Below are 13433 nucleotides of genomic sequence, written 5' to 3'. Positions count from 1 at the left end.
TTCTACAGCCAGATCTGACTAGGAGAAAAAAAATTACTCCTTTCCTTACATTTACACTTTTGTTATGAATGTAGTGATTTATTGATGGATTGTTCAGCCATGTCGCTACCAATATAGATATCTAAAAGAATTCATAAAATTGTTTTTTACGTCTTTCTGCTTTGGTCCTTTTTCATACTCCTCACTTCATAGTCTTGTCAATTAGTCCTCTGGGGGCTAGATAAAATACTACCCTTGGCTATCCTTTAATCATCACTATTTTTGATCATTTTTGATCCCGGTTCTTTGCATTTGATCTATAAGATCATTAACTTCTGCTTGCTCTTCCTCGGGAACAGCAGCCTCTGTTTCCGGTACTGCTTCCAATCTGGGTACTACTTTAAACTCAGTTTTGTAATCTGGTCTATTTGGCTTAGATTCCCCCAGGGGTTCTATTTCCTGTCTGTGCTCTGACTTCAACTCTTTGAGATTCTGAGAACACTCTCCCTCTTTTACAGATGAAGTTGCCAAAGGAACTCTGGGTTTTGGAGCCTGCATCCACATGTGATTAAAAACTTCCTCTATGTGCAACCTCCGAGCCACGTCCGGCTGCAGCATGCGGTAAATAAGATCTTTGCACTCAACTGTCAAGCTTTTGGACTTGGGAAAGTGCACTCTGTGTTCTTTCTGAATCTTTAGCATTTTTCCAATGTTTGAGTCGTCGTATGGCATTGATCCACAGACCATTATAAACAAAATGACACCCAGACTCCATATGTCATAAATCTTAGGCTCATAGGGAATGCCCTGTAACACTTCAGGGGCTGCATACGCAGCAGAACCACAGAAAGTTTTACTGAGAATAAGCTTGCCATTTTCATCTCGAGTCAGTCGTCTGGAAAAGCCAAAGTCTGACAGTTTGATATTAAAGTCTTTGTCTAGAAGGAGGTTCTCACATTTCAAATCCCTGTGGACTACATCCAAATCGTGGCAGTACTTGATGGCAGAAGACAGCTGGCGAAACATCTTGCGAGCTACATCCTCAGAGATGGCGCCTCTGCTCTTGATGAACTCCAGTAAGTCTCCTTGTACGCCAAGCTCCATCACGATGTAGACTTTGCCATCGGACGTCTCAAAAATCTCATAGGTCTTGACAATTGCGCGATGATTCACTTTGGCCAAAATCTCTATTTCCCTGGGGAGAAATCTTTCCAGGAAGTCACGAGGAGCTTTTTTCTTGTTGATTATCTTCACAGCCACGTTGAATTTCAGTCGATCAGAGTAGGCAGATTTCACTTTAGCATATGACCCTTCTCCCAGATTGATTCCCAAGACATAGCCTCTCTTTTTAAGGATTGCAGCATCATCCATGGTGCCAGAGGCAACGAGAGATTTCTAAACTGAAATTGACTGTGCATCACACACGCTAACAGCTTGTTCTCGTACATTCCATGGTGGTCATCTGAGATACTCTAGTTCTCTTTAGTTGGATGATGTAGAACCTTTAGCATTGTTTTATGTGTGATGTGGGCACATGATGTCATAAAGCAGAGCTGATATTAGTGGTGACTGAATGTATAAAATATGACTTATTTCCCACAAAACTAGCTGGACAGGGAGGGAACATAAGGAGGCCTGGAAGAGATTTTTATCTGTATGGAGACACAGAAAAAGGTTGAATCCTTGATATTTTATGGAGGAAGAAAAGGCAAGATTTGGATACAGTGTAGATATATGGGGCAAAGGAGAGGGAAAAGTCAAAGAGGATCCTTAAGTTATGAGCCTGAGTGGACAAGAGGAGAAGTGGGTGGTGTTAACAGTGACAGAGAATGAAGGGAGAGCTGTGTATTTTGGAGGGAAAATAAGGCGTTCAGATTTGGCCATGTCAGCGTTTTGATAGTGATAGGAGATCCAGGATGAGATATGGGATTGGATAATGCTTCTTTGCATGGAATGTGATCAGTATTGCCTATAAAAATGGGAAGTCCAAGAGAATTATTTCTAATATATAAAAGCCGTGAATCCCCCCCAGCAACTTTCAGGCCGTAAAGAAGTAAAAACAAGAACAAATCCCAACTTGTTTTTTCTTTGCAGGTCACTAGTAAGACAATGGTGAATGGTAAACCCATTTTCCAACACACAGGAACGAATAACGTGGTGAAACTAATCTGGCAACACAGCGAGGGCTATGTCTGAGGGGTGCTCTGTGTAAGCATCCAGACCAGGTGATGCAGTCCCGACTTGAGCAGCGGTCATGGATGGAACATGGAATCTTACCGGTATTTGAATCCGGGTCTTGTAAAAACAGTGTTGTAGCTTCGTGTGTCAGGCCTGGGTTTATGATTCTTGTGGTGGAAGTGCAGGAGCGAGAGGCATGGGCTCTAATTCTAGACTTCTTTTGTGACTTTGAGCAAATTCATTAATCTCTCCCTGCCTCATTTTCCTCCTCTGTAAAATCTATGTAGAAATCCATCCACTATGGCCCCCATCGCCTCTCCTTTTCCTTAGTGACTTGCACAAAGTCACACAAGAAGTTTATGTCAGAGCAGGGAACTGAACCTAGGTTCCTGTGTCCACGGCTAGTACTTGAACCACTGGACCCTCCTTCCTTGTTGGAGAGGACAGTACTTTCCTATATCAGCGGGTTGTTGAGGCCAAACTACTCGGATGTTTGTCATGAGGGTTGAGATCCTCTGATATTAGGGACTATGCTATAAAAGTGCAAAGCGCCGTTATAGAGTTGCTTGAGAACGGTTTCATTGTTTAGATTGTAAACAGGATTTAGGTTGAAACACAGCTCCATTAAAAGCTTGATTTTTTCACTTCCCTGATTACTTAGCTCAGAAAGGAAGCTGCGGTTTGAAACACTTCTTTCTTGGTATTTTAAAGACCTTTCCGGGGTCTGTTATCTTTTCATTTCAAACTCTGATCCACAGTCATTGGGCTTTGGACATGCTCTGGTCTGACTGCAGCCAGATTGCTAACATTAATTTCTAGGAAATGACCCCTTGGCTGAGACCCCAAGCTGGAATTAGGTCTAGATGCCCAACTCTGATCTCCTCCTCTATAGGCAGAAGGATCATTTACTTCCCCTTGGAATAGATGGCAGCAATAACTCCCCAAACCCTCGCCAACTCTGATTTAGTTTAAATACAGTACGTTAATTCAACAGGGAGAACGGAGAGGGAGTAAAGAAACGTAAATTGCAAAGCCATGTCAGAGTTGAAGGTTACGTGCAACCTTGCTAGGGAGGCCGAGATTCTATTGAACAGGAAGGGCTAATCGTACAGGTTATGTAGAGATCAGTGAATCTTAGCATGAGATCAGCCATGTCCCTATTTGGCCTTCTGAGCTGAACTTTCCTGTTCTCACTCCACATCTGGCTCCCATGTGTCCCCTAGTTTGATCTCTGCTTCTCTCGCTCTCTCTCGTCCCCTGCCTCCCCCCATCTTTTCTAGTCAAGTGATTCACTTTTGTTCCTGTCCATTGCTTGACTCCTGTTCACGCTGCCTGATCAGTTTAGGGGATGGTTTAGTATTCTCCCGAGCCTTCCTTGGATCTAGCCTTCTAGACCAGTGGTTCTCAACCAGGGGTCTGGGGCCCTGAGATTTAAGGGGGTCCACCAAGCAAAGTTGGTATTAGACTTGCTGTGGCCCAGGGCAGAAAGCTGAAGCCCCACTGCATGGGGCTGAAGCCCGGGGTTCCAAGCCCCGCCACCCAGGGCTGAAGCTGAAACCTGAGCAAATTAGCTTCACAGGGCCCTGTGTGGTGTGGGGCCCTGGGCAATTGCCCTTCTTGCTACCCCCTAACGCTGGCCCAGCCTTTTATATGCAGAAAAACAGTTGTTGTGGCACAGATGGGCTGTGGAGTTTTTATAACGGGGTTGGGGCCTCAGAAAGAAAAAAGTTGAGAACCTCTGATCTAGACCAGTCTTTTGTCTGAATCAAGAAAAAAAAAATCCAGACATAGTGACTCTTCTCTGTGCAGATTCTGTATTAGCTCTTTAACTAGGCAATACCTTGCGCCGTATGACATTGCTGATCATTCTATCAGCTGTGGCTGATTTTTCAGACCATGCCTCTGATTTAACAATGAATTAGATTATGACCTCATAATCTCATCACAGGATGGTACGGAAAAAAATATGGAAAACAGAGCGATAAGCATCCTTTGTTATCCCTGTTTGGCTCTCTATCCTGTAGTCAGCATCTAACATGCCAAAACCTCAGCATGTTGATGGGAGCTGATTCAGCTGGGAAAAAACGCTTCTGAACATTGGAAATTTCCAGATTCCACCATTTAAAATGATCTATGGGCCTATGTGACATTCTGTACCTCGGGGGAACACGCAGCCACCCCCATGTTCATCCTTATAATGTGATTGCGTGGTATCTAATGCAAAGTTTGGCATGTTGGGTGTCTTCGGAAGGCTCATGATGCACTGAGAGCACTGTTGTTATAATAATGTTATAGCAATGTTTGTTATAGGTTGTAATTTCACGTATATAGTTATGAGGCTGAGAATGTGTCCTCATGGCTTAAAGCAAGCCCAGGCAAAGGCTGTCCAAGAGCAGAGGGGCAGTTTACACCTCATCAGGGCATGTATGGGACAAACCCAGCCCAGCCTCACAGGAACAAAGGACACTGGCCTAGGCAACAACAAAGGATCTGTTGGACTCTCGAGTGAGTCACCCCCCTTCTTTTGGTCAGTTTGGAACTGCAATGAGGTCATGCTCACCTGACTCTGAAGGGGGGCAAAGCCAAGAGGGAAGAAAGGACATGATAAAAGGGAGAGACGTTTGCTATGCTCTTCCTCTTTCTTCCACCGACATCTACAGTAACTCCCCTTGGGATAACAAGCCTGATGCATATCAATTTCTTTGTTAAATTGACGAACTCATATAATCTTGCAGCATCCAGTGGGCATAACGGGACACTGCAAGACGGAGGTTCCTAGGATTGTGTCTGGGACCGGAGATATTGGCTAGTGGCCTTCGGTTGAACAATCCAAGGAGCAGCTTACTTGCCAGAGGCTGTGCATGAACAGCCCAGGAGTGGGGGTTCTCACACCAGAGCAGGGTAAGACTGGCTCCCAGAGTCAAGGATTGGAGTGACCTAGCAGATCACCGGTCCAGATAACACCAGAGGGGAATGTCGCAGCCTAATCCTGCGAGATACTGAGTACTCGCAACTGCCATTGACTTCGGTGACTCTCTTCTTCTGGCCTATGTGAGGAGTTTCTGTAGGGTAATAACTGTATGTGGGGGGTGGGGGAAGGAAGAGGGGTAGCCTTGTGTGAACAAGTCTCTAAGCAAGTGCCCTCCTGCAAACATTGCCCATTAAAGCTGATATGCTGAACAGTTCCTGTTGCTTCCCCATCTATCTACTGTTTAAAAGTGTGGGGAGGTTTATGCAGAACCAAGCACATAAGGGCTGATCCCCAGAGTTTGCTGAGTACCTGCAAATTCCATTTGAAATCAGTGGGATTTTCAATCGCTCAGCATCTTTTCAGGCTAGGCCTACACAGAAAAAGGTGCATGCTAAAAAAATGAATTACTTACCTAAAGTATCTTACACATGCACACCCACATGTAATACTTTACCACAGAGAGACATCACATTTTCTTTAATATCATGAGTCTAGCACACATGAATACTTTACAGTCATTTACCTCATAGTTCAAGGAAGACTTTGATCATTCACTTATGAACTTTTCATACATTACACAGCAAGACCAGCCTAAAATGTATAAACAGTGAAATCAATGCACAATTGGGCAAGAACTACAAAACAGTAACAGCCAAAAAGGGAGGCCAAGAACCTGTAAAACTTAGAGTGGCCAATATTTAAATGAAATGCTTGCATTGACTGACAGTTTTTCTGGGCATTGTTAGCTAGTTACAGATTGTGTATACAATGTATGCACAACATTTTCTGCTTGTTTCATAAGCTGAATGCATGTATTTTAGCTTAATTCTGACATTGCTAAAATATGTATTGGGATTCTAATATAAAATAATTGGAAAGATTTTCTGGCACTCTGGAATAATGAAATCTTTACGTTAGTGACAGTACACCCAGTTTTATGAATGGGTAAAGCCCTGTCTCCAATATGTGGCTTGGTTGTGGATGCAGAATCTGGCATTAAATTAAACCGGCCAATTAAAGTAGCTTATAACAAATGTTTGAAAATATCTTGGCGTTCCAGCCTCCTAAGAATTACATCAGACACTAAATGGGGCCAGCAATGAGTGACTTGATCTTAAACTACAGTGAGTTGGGGACAATGCAGAGTCCACTGAATGCACAATGCACACAAAGTCTATGGTGTGTATTTATTAGACAGCACAAATCTTTGTGCATTTGGGTAAAATGTCAAAGCCGAATTAAACAGGGCTTTTGAGACCATTGTTATTAACGAAGATAAATATTTTAGCAGCAGCACACGGCAGGGAGGCTCATGTTAAAAAAATCCATCACTAGATTACAGGGAAGTGGGGATGATTTTCCTGCCTCGGGTGGACTTTGCTAAATCATCCCTGCCAGAGGTGACATATCACTGGGCATTGTAAAAATACTTCAGCAGCATCAGTTTGTCTTTGCAATGGACCAGATTGCGCCGAGTGTGGAGTATTAACAAAGAATGCCTTGGGAAGGATATAGCAAGACTAGACTCCTCCCACCTCTACCGTTGAGACAAGCTGACCACTGATACACGACCAATATACTCAAGCTATCTTCCAGGAACGCATTCCCAGCAAAGTGCCGCTTGATAATATTTGGTTGTTCAGTCGTGTTGCTTCACGAGGTTCGGAGAGAGCATTTTTTAAAATCTGAAAGTAAATCAATGGCTTCTTCAGACCTTTATCCTGTCCCTCTGCAAGCCTCCGTCCTACTCTGTCTTCCGCCCAGCTGCATGGGGCGATCATGGCTCTTTGCCGAAATATCAGAAGGAGAAAAAAATGCATATTGTCAACAGAGTGACGATTGTTATTCTTTCATGCTGTATATTACAAGTGAGCAAGTTACAAAGAAATTGACACATTCCTCCCTCCTCCCCCCAGGAGCCGCCTCTTTCCCTCCTTTTCTAGCAGTGGCTGCCTTTTTGGTCTTCTTTTCCACTTGGGTGACTCCCCTCTGATGTTGTGGCTCCAGTTCTGGTGGCAGTTTAAGTGGCCCCCTTAGGGTATATCTACACTGCATTGTAAATGTGGGTCTGTGGGTCCTGGGCTTGTGGACTCAGTGTTTCCAGGCCTGTGCTTAAGGCCACATCTACACTATCCGCCGGATTGGCGGGTAGTAATCGATCTATCGGGTATCGATTTAACGTGTCTCGTCTAGACACGATAAATCGATTCCCAAATTGACGCCTGTACTCCACCTCGGCAGGAGGAGTAAGCGGAGTTGATGCGGGAGCCGTGGCAGTCGACTTGCCGCCATGAGGACGGCCAGGTAAGTCGAACTAAGATACTTCGACTTCAGCTACGCGAATAGCATAGCTGAAATTGCATATCTTAGATCGACCCCCCCCCCCAGTGTAGACCAGCCCTAAGTGTCCACACTTCACTCTAAACCTGGGCTTACAATTGCTGGACCTGGGTCTCACTGCACTGCACTACACAGCTGGAGGCAGAGTCCTGAGCAAACCATGCCTCACTAGGAAGGGAAAGAGACCAATGGAAAGCTATATAACTCCTGTCTGTACATTTCTTCCCCATGATTTTGTAACTGGTGAGTGGTACAAACCCCTTGACCAGTTACAACTTGTGCGGTGCAGATTGTGTCAAATGGCAGCTTTCCTGCCATCACAGCTGAGTTTGTGTGTCTTTCCTCACCTTCCGTGCCACCTAGTAGTGTTTGTAATAGTGCACTCTAGGAAAATTGGGACAGCTATCCCATAGTGCCTCAGCAGGGGATAGAGCACCCATAGGACACAAACCCAACGGAATCAGCAGCATGTGCAGCAATGCATTCTGGGATGTCCCATTTCATACAGCTGGGAAGGGAGGAACACTGACCAAATTTACAACACAAACCTGATTAGAGGATTCTGTCCACATTGAAACAAAACTGAACATCCTGTACTGAACTGATGTCAGCTTAGGCACTGGCAGGGGCAAAAAAATCCTAGCTGGCATGGCTATTAACAGTTTTCACCAGACTGGGCGTGACAGAAACCCTGTGTAGGGCCAGCTGTGACAGATATAGCAAGTACCTGCAAAATCTCATTGAATCTCTTTGGGTCCATTTTAGTAAACGAATGGTGTATGTATTATCGTGGGACAATGTGCCAGACAGGAATAGACTTTTGGACAAACAGTGTCAAGTGGTTTTTCCTAGGGAGTATCTAGGGGGAGGGGAATGCAAATTCCCACCTCCAGTTATGAAAAAAACAAGCCTTTTGAAGCTACGGCCCGAAGAGAGGACCATTGTCTACTGATTAGCAGTTCCCGGAGTCTCAAGATCAAAGGCCCAAGCTGTCTAAAGGAAAAACTGAGCTTCGGGGGGGTGGCAGGGGAGCTAGTTCTGAGCTAAAGCTGCTATGAACTTGTAACACAGAAAAATCCCTTGGTGTGATTTGAAGGACTGACTTCTACCAGAACCCCTGCTGGAATTGGGGGGTAACCTCTGGTAAGCCTGTTAGCATGCGTGTAGGTTCTTTTATTGCTTTAGTATGTTTTCTCTGTAATGAATAAATGTGCTTGCTTAGAAAGAGCTGTGGGCAATCACACTGTGTATAGGCTCTGAAGAGAGAGAGCAAAGCGCAGATGCTGGCCTGTTTAGGCACTTTGGCTTGCTGGGAGTATCACAGTGTAGGCGGGGAATTCTGAAGCCTGGATGAACTCTGGGTCAGGAGGGAGAGAGCCATGGGTCTCTGCCCAGAGAGGTGATGGCTCAGAAGAAGGACCATGGAGGGGAAAACCAGGTGCAGTAGCTTTGAACTGTGACACCAACCCTGGCACTAAGTGATCACAAGTTCAAGGTTGGAGTGAGAACAGGGACTTAGAAGCTGTCAGCTCCCATGACTTCTGGTCAGGCTGACTACAAATTACCTTCTTCACTAGTAGATACCAGCAACAAAGGAACAAATTCCACCTGCCCTGGATTCGGATCCTGAGCCCCTCTCTGATTGGCAGAGGGTTCTGTTTGAAGATGATTAGGAGGAGAAGCAAGAAGAAACAATATTTGGAGGCTGAGAAAGGCAAACAGCTACTCTGAGGAGCTTCCTGGCCTTTCTACCACGACTGCCCCTGGAATCAATAACCAAGCCCTCTCTCCTGCCGACACTAGTCCTAGGGGGTCACTATGGGAGGCCCCTTCCTACTCTGCTGGTGTGCCCCCATCTCTCATCATCCTGTGTCAACCTTAACTTGTAAGCAGCTCTTTGGGGCAGCACAGAGCCTCTGCCCATAGAGCACCAAGGCATGTTTATGACACACTGAATAAGTCAAGTAACAGTGGGATGGGCAGAGGCTAAAATTGCTGGCTGGCTCACTGGAGGGAGAACAGGTAACCTCAACTACTGCTAAAAATCTGAGTGCCTTGAGAAATTGTCATTCCTGTTGACCTCAGCAGCAAGGCAAATAAAGGAAATAATAGCTTCCACACAGCAGCTGGCTGCAACTGAATTGGTTTCTAAATATGAAAGTGGATAGAAATCTCACCATGAGAATGACAGGGCACATTGAGCAAAGGAAACCATGGATCACAGCCGCAGTTACAGCACTCTGCGGTGTGACAGCCTCTAGAAACAGATATGCCTTCCCCTTTGTTTGTGCTTAGTGGTTTATTGATTGATTATTCAAGCATGGTGTGTGGCTTCTGGCGCTTCCCCTGCACCCAAGCATGGTTCAAAACATCTTCGATTTGTAGCCGGTGAGACACATCGGGCTGCAGCATACGGAAAATAAGATCTTTGCATTCTTGTGTCAAAGACTCAGGGAAGATCACTCGGTGTTCCTTCTGAAAGCGGAGCATTCTCTTAACGTTGGAGTCATCGTATGGCATGTATCCGCTGACCATCACATACAGAATGACGCCCAGGCTCCAGATGTCATAAACTTTGGGCTGATAAGGAATACCTTCTATCACTTCAGGAGCAGCATAAGCAGCAGAACCACAGAAGGTTTGACTGAGGATCACTTTCCCATTCTCATCCTGGAAGCACCGTTTGGAAAAGCCAAAGTCAGACAGTTTGATGTTCATGTCTTTATCCAAGAGGATGTTGTCACATTTCAGGTCCCTGTGGACAACGTCCAAATCGTGGCAGTATTTGACGGCACAAGATAGCTGGCGAAACATCTTGCGTGCTACTTCTTCAGGCAGACCTCTGTTTCTCTTGATGAACTCCAGTAAGTCTCCTTGTACACCAAGCTCCATGACTATGTAGACTTTGCCAGATGTCTCAAAGATCTCATAGATCTTGATGATAGAACAGTGGCTCACTGTTGCCAATATCTCCAATTCCCTGGGGAGAAATTTTTCCAAGAACTCAGGAGGAACATTTTTCCTATCTGTAATCTTCACTGCCACGTGGAATTTCAGGCGCTCAGAGTAGGCGCATTTCACTTTGGCAAAAGAGCTCTCTCCTAAATTGCTCCCCATGATGTAACCTTTCCTCTTAAGGACTGCTGCATCATCCATGGTGCCAGAAGCAACAAGTGCCTCGGAAGGTGAAACCTACAACTCATCTGTACATAAGCTAGCAGTGTATTCCTTTGCACTGCATGATGGTTGACTCTGGTGCCTGAGTCCTTTGGAGGTTACTGATCTGAAACCTCTTGGCATTGTTTAATAGATGATGTCAGCAGGTGAGGTCATAAAGCAAAGCTGTCATGAGTGGTGACAGACTGTATAATTCAGTGGCATTATAAAGTGAAAGCCAAGCACAGGGATGATAAAGTTTCATGCATCAACGAAAAAAGACATCACCTCGTGTTCTGGAACTCCTTAATAGAGGATTGTTCTATCTTGCAAGGGGAAAGAGGTTGGTTTTAAAAGATCTCCTGTTTGGTTTTGAAACTAAAATCGCTTCATTCCAATTATTTGCTCAGCCTAGTACTTAGGTATTATTTATCCCTGCTTCTGAGCCTGCTACTCTGTGCCTCTACACACTTGAATTTTCTAGCCTAAAAATCTCCCCATCCTTTAATTTGGTCTAAAGTACTATCCTTAGGGTGGATAGCTGTACTGATGCCAGGTTTGTACATAGGAAGGAGAGGTTTTGTAAGGGGAAAAATAAGGCAATGCTCATTCCTTGCTGTTCATGACCCAATCACATAAGCACTTCAGTATGTATATTGGGAACTCCATCACAGGTATTTGTGACAGACAACAGCTATGCGTGGCTGGGGATGCCCAGCACTGGAAAAGGTTGGCCAAACCCAGAACAGTGGGGGGAAACTTCAGGGAGTTTAGGCGGTTGTGAGACCAGTACGTGTTGGGGGCAGAATCCATGAAACCAGCCCTTTACAAAGGCAGGTGGTATTGTCCCATTTTTCTGATTGAGAAACTGAGGCCCAAAGTCAAGTAGTAGAGAGCAGAAGAAAACTCAGATCTTTTGACTTCCAGTCTGGTGCCGTAAACCCTGAACTCCATACCTTCATATCATGGCTAAAAATCCAGACCCACTGCCGCATTCCTAAAGAGGTGAGCTATTCCTCGGAGCTGGCCTACAGAATTTGCAACAGGTGTTTCAAGATGTGCTTTGGATACAAGTCTTGTAAACATGTCCATGTGGAGTCTTATATATTAAAAATCCCAACAGCAGACCCAAAAGCCAGCTATCAAAAGGGAGCTGGTGTCTTACTTTTAGAGGTGAACTATAATTCATCATCATCATGTTCCTATTATGCCTCTGGTGTTTAGGGCAGTGACAAAGCTCCTCCACTCCGGTCTGTTTCTGGCAAGTCTTTCAAATGGTTCCCCAGCTGTGCCCACGTTTTTCAGCTCGGCTTCCACAGCTCTTCACCATGTTGATTTGGGGTGACCTCGTTTTCGCTTGCCTTCAGGTATCCATCTTATTGCTACTTTGGTGATGGAATCCGTTTCCATCCGAAGCACATGACCGATCCATCTCCACTGCCTCCCGCCAATGATGGTGCTCAGATCTTCTTGACTGCACTGTGTCAATGGATCTTGGTTTGAGATTGTTCTGGGCCAAAAGATACGGAGGATTTTTCTGAGGCAGGTTGTATGGAATGAAGACAGTTTGGACACGTCATACTTTCTCATTCCCCAGCATCCTGCACTATAAAGTAGTGTTTTAGATTAATAGATTCTAGGACTGGAAGGGACCTCGAGAGGTCATCAAGTCCAGTCCCCTGCCCTCATGGCAGGACCAAATACTGTCTAGACCATCCCTGATAGACATTTATCTAACCTACTCTTAAACATCTCCAGAGATGGAGATTCCACAACCTCCCTAGGCAATTTATTCCAGTGTTTAACCACCCTGACAGTTAGGAACTTTTTCCTAATGTCCAACCTAAACCTCCCTTGCTGCAGTTTAAGCCCATTGCTTCTTGTTTTATTCTTAGAGGCTAAGGTGAACAAGTTTTCTCCCTCCTCCTTATGACACCCTTTTAGATACCTGAAAACTGCTATCATGTCCCCTCTCAGTCTTCTCTTTTCCAAACTAAACAAACCCAATTCTTTCAGCCTTCCTTCATAGGTCATATTCTCAAGACCTTTAATCATTCGTGTTGCTCTTCTCTGGATCCTTTCCAATTTCTCCACATCTTTCTTGAAATGCGTTGCTCAGAACTGGACACAATACTCCAGTTGAGGCCTAACCAGCGCAGAGTAGAGCAGAAGAATGACTTCTCGTGTCTTGCTCACAACACACCTGTTAATGCATCCCAGAATCATGTTTGCTTTTTTTGCAACAGCATCACACTGTTGACTCATATTTAGCTTGTGGTCCACTATAACCCCTAGATCCCTTTCTGCTGTACTCCTTCCTAGACAGTCTCTTCCCATTCTGTATGTGTGAAACTGATTGTTCCTTCCTAAGTGGAGCACTTTGCATTTGTCTTTGTTAAACTTCATCCTGTTTACCTCAGACCATTTCTCCAATTTGTCCAGATCATTTTGAATTATGACCCTGTCCTCCAAAGCAGTTCAATCCCTCCCAGTTTGGTATCATCTGCAAACTTAATAAACGTACTTTCTATGCCAATATCTAAGTAGTTGATGAAGCTATTGAACAGAGCCGGTCCCAAAACAGACCCCTGAGGAACCCCACTTGTTATGCATTTCCAGCAGGATTGGGAACCATTAATAACAACTCTCTGAGTACAGTTAGCCAGCCAGATATGCACCCACCTTATAGTAGCCCCATCTAAATTGTATTTCCCTAGTTTATCGATAAGAATATCATGCGAGACCGTATCAAATGCCTTACGAAAGTCTAGGTATACCACATCCACCGCTTCTCCCTTATCCACAAGAC

General features: G+C 44.8%; 2 protein-coding genes across 2 annotated transcripts; both read right to left on the bottom strand.

Moving 5' to 3' along the window:
- Window positions 1–255: 255 nt before the first annotated feature.
- On the bottom strand, window positions 256–1350 carry LOC101951014 (testis-specific serine/threonine-protein kinase 1-like). Its single transcript, XM_005281250.2, has one exon. It carries the CDS (start codon window positions 1348–1350, stop codon window positions 256–258), a length of 1095 nt encoding a protein of 364 aa, XP_005281307.2.
- A 6548-nt stretch (window positions 1351–7898) lies between these two features.
- On the bottom strand, window positions 7899–11262 carry LOC101950720 (testis-specific serine/threonine-protein kinase 1-like). The gene has a single exon (XM_065568260.1). It carries the CDS (start codon window positions 10622–10624, stop codon window positions 9779–9781), a length of 846 nt encoding a protein of 281 aa, XP_065424332.1. The 5' UTR covers window positions 10625–11262; the 3' UTR covers window positions 7899–9778.
- Between the last annotated feature and the right edge of the window lie 2171 nt (window positions 11263–13433).

This window comes from Chrysemys picta, chromosome 15, assembly GCF_011386835.1.
Source record: "Chrysemys picta bellii isolate R12L10 chromosome 15, ASM1138683v2, whole genome shotgun sequence".
Classification (NCBI taxonomy): Eukaryota; Metazoa; Chordata; order Testudines; family Emydidae; genus Chrysemys; species Chrysemys picta.
This window is presented reverse-complemented; position numbering and strand designations above follow the sequence as displayed.

What these genes read in the sequence shown, in the direction of transcription:
- LOC101950720 (XM_065568260.1), bottom strand. Translation starts at nt 10,624, where the DNA reads ATGGATGATGCAGCAGTCCTTAAGAGGAAAGGTTACATCATGGGGAGC.
- LOC101951014 (XM_005281250.2), bottom strand. Translation starts at nt 1,350, where the DNA reads ATGGATGATGCTGCAATCCTTAAAAAGAGAGGCTATGTCTTGGGAATC.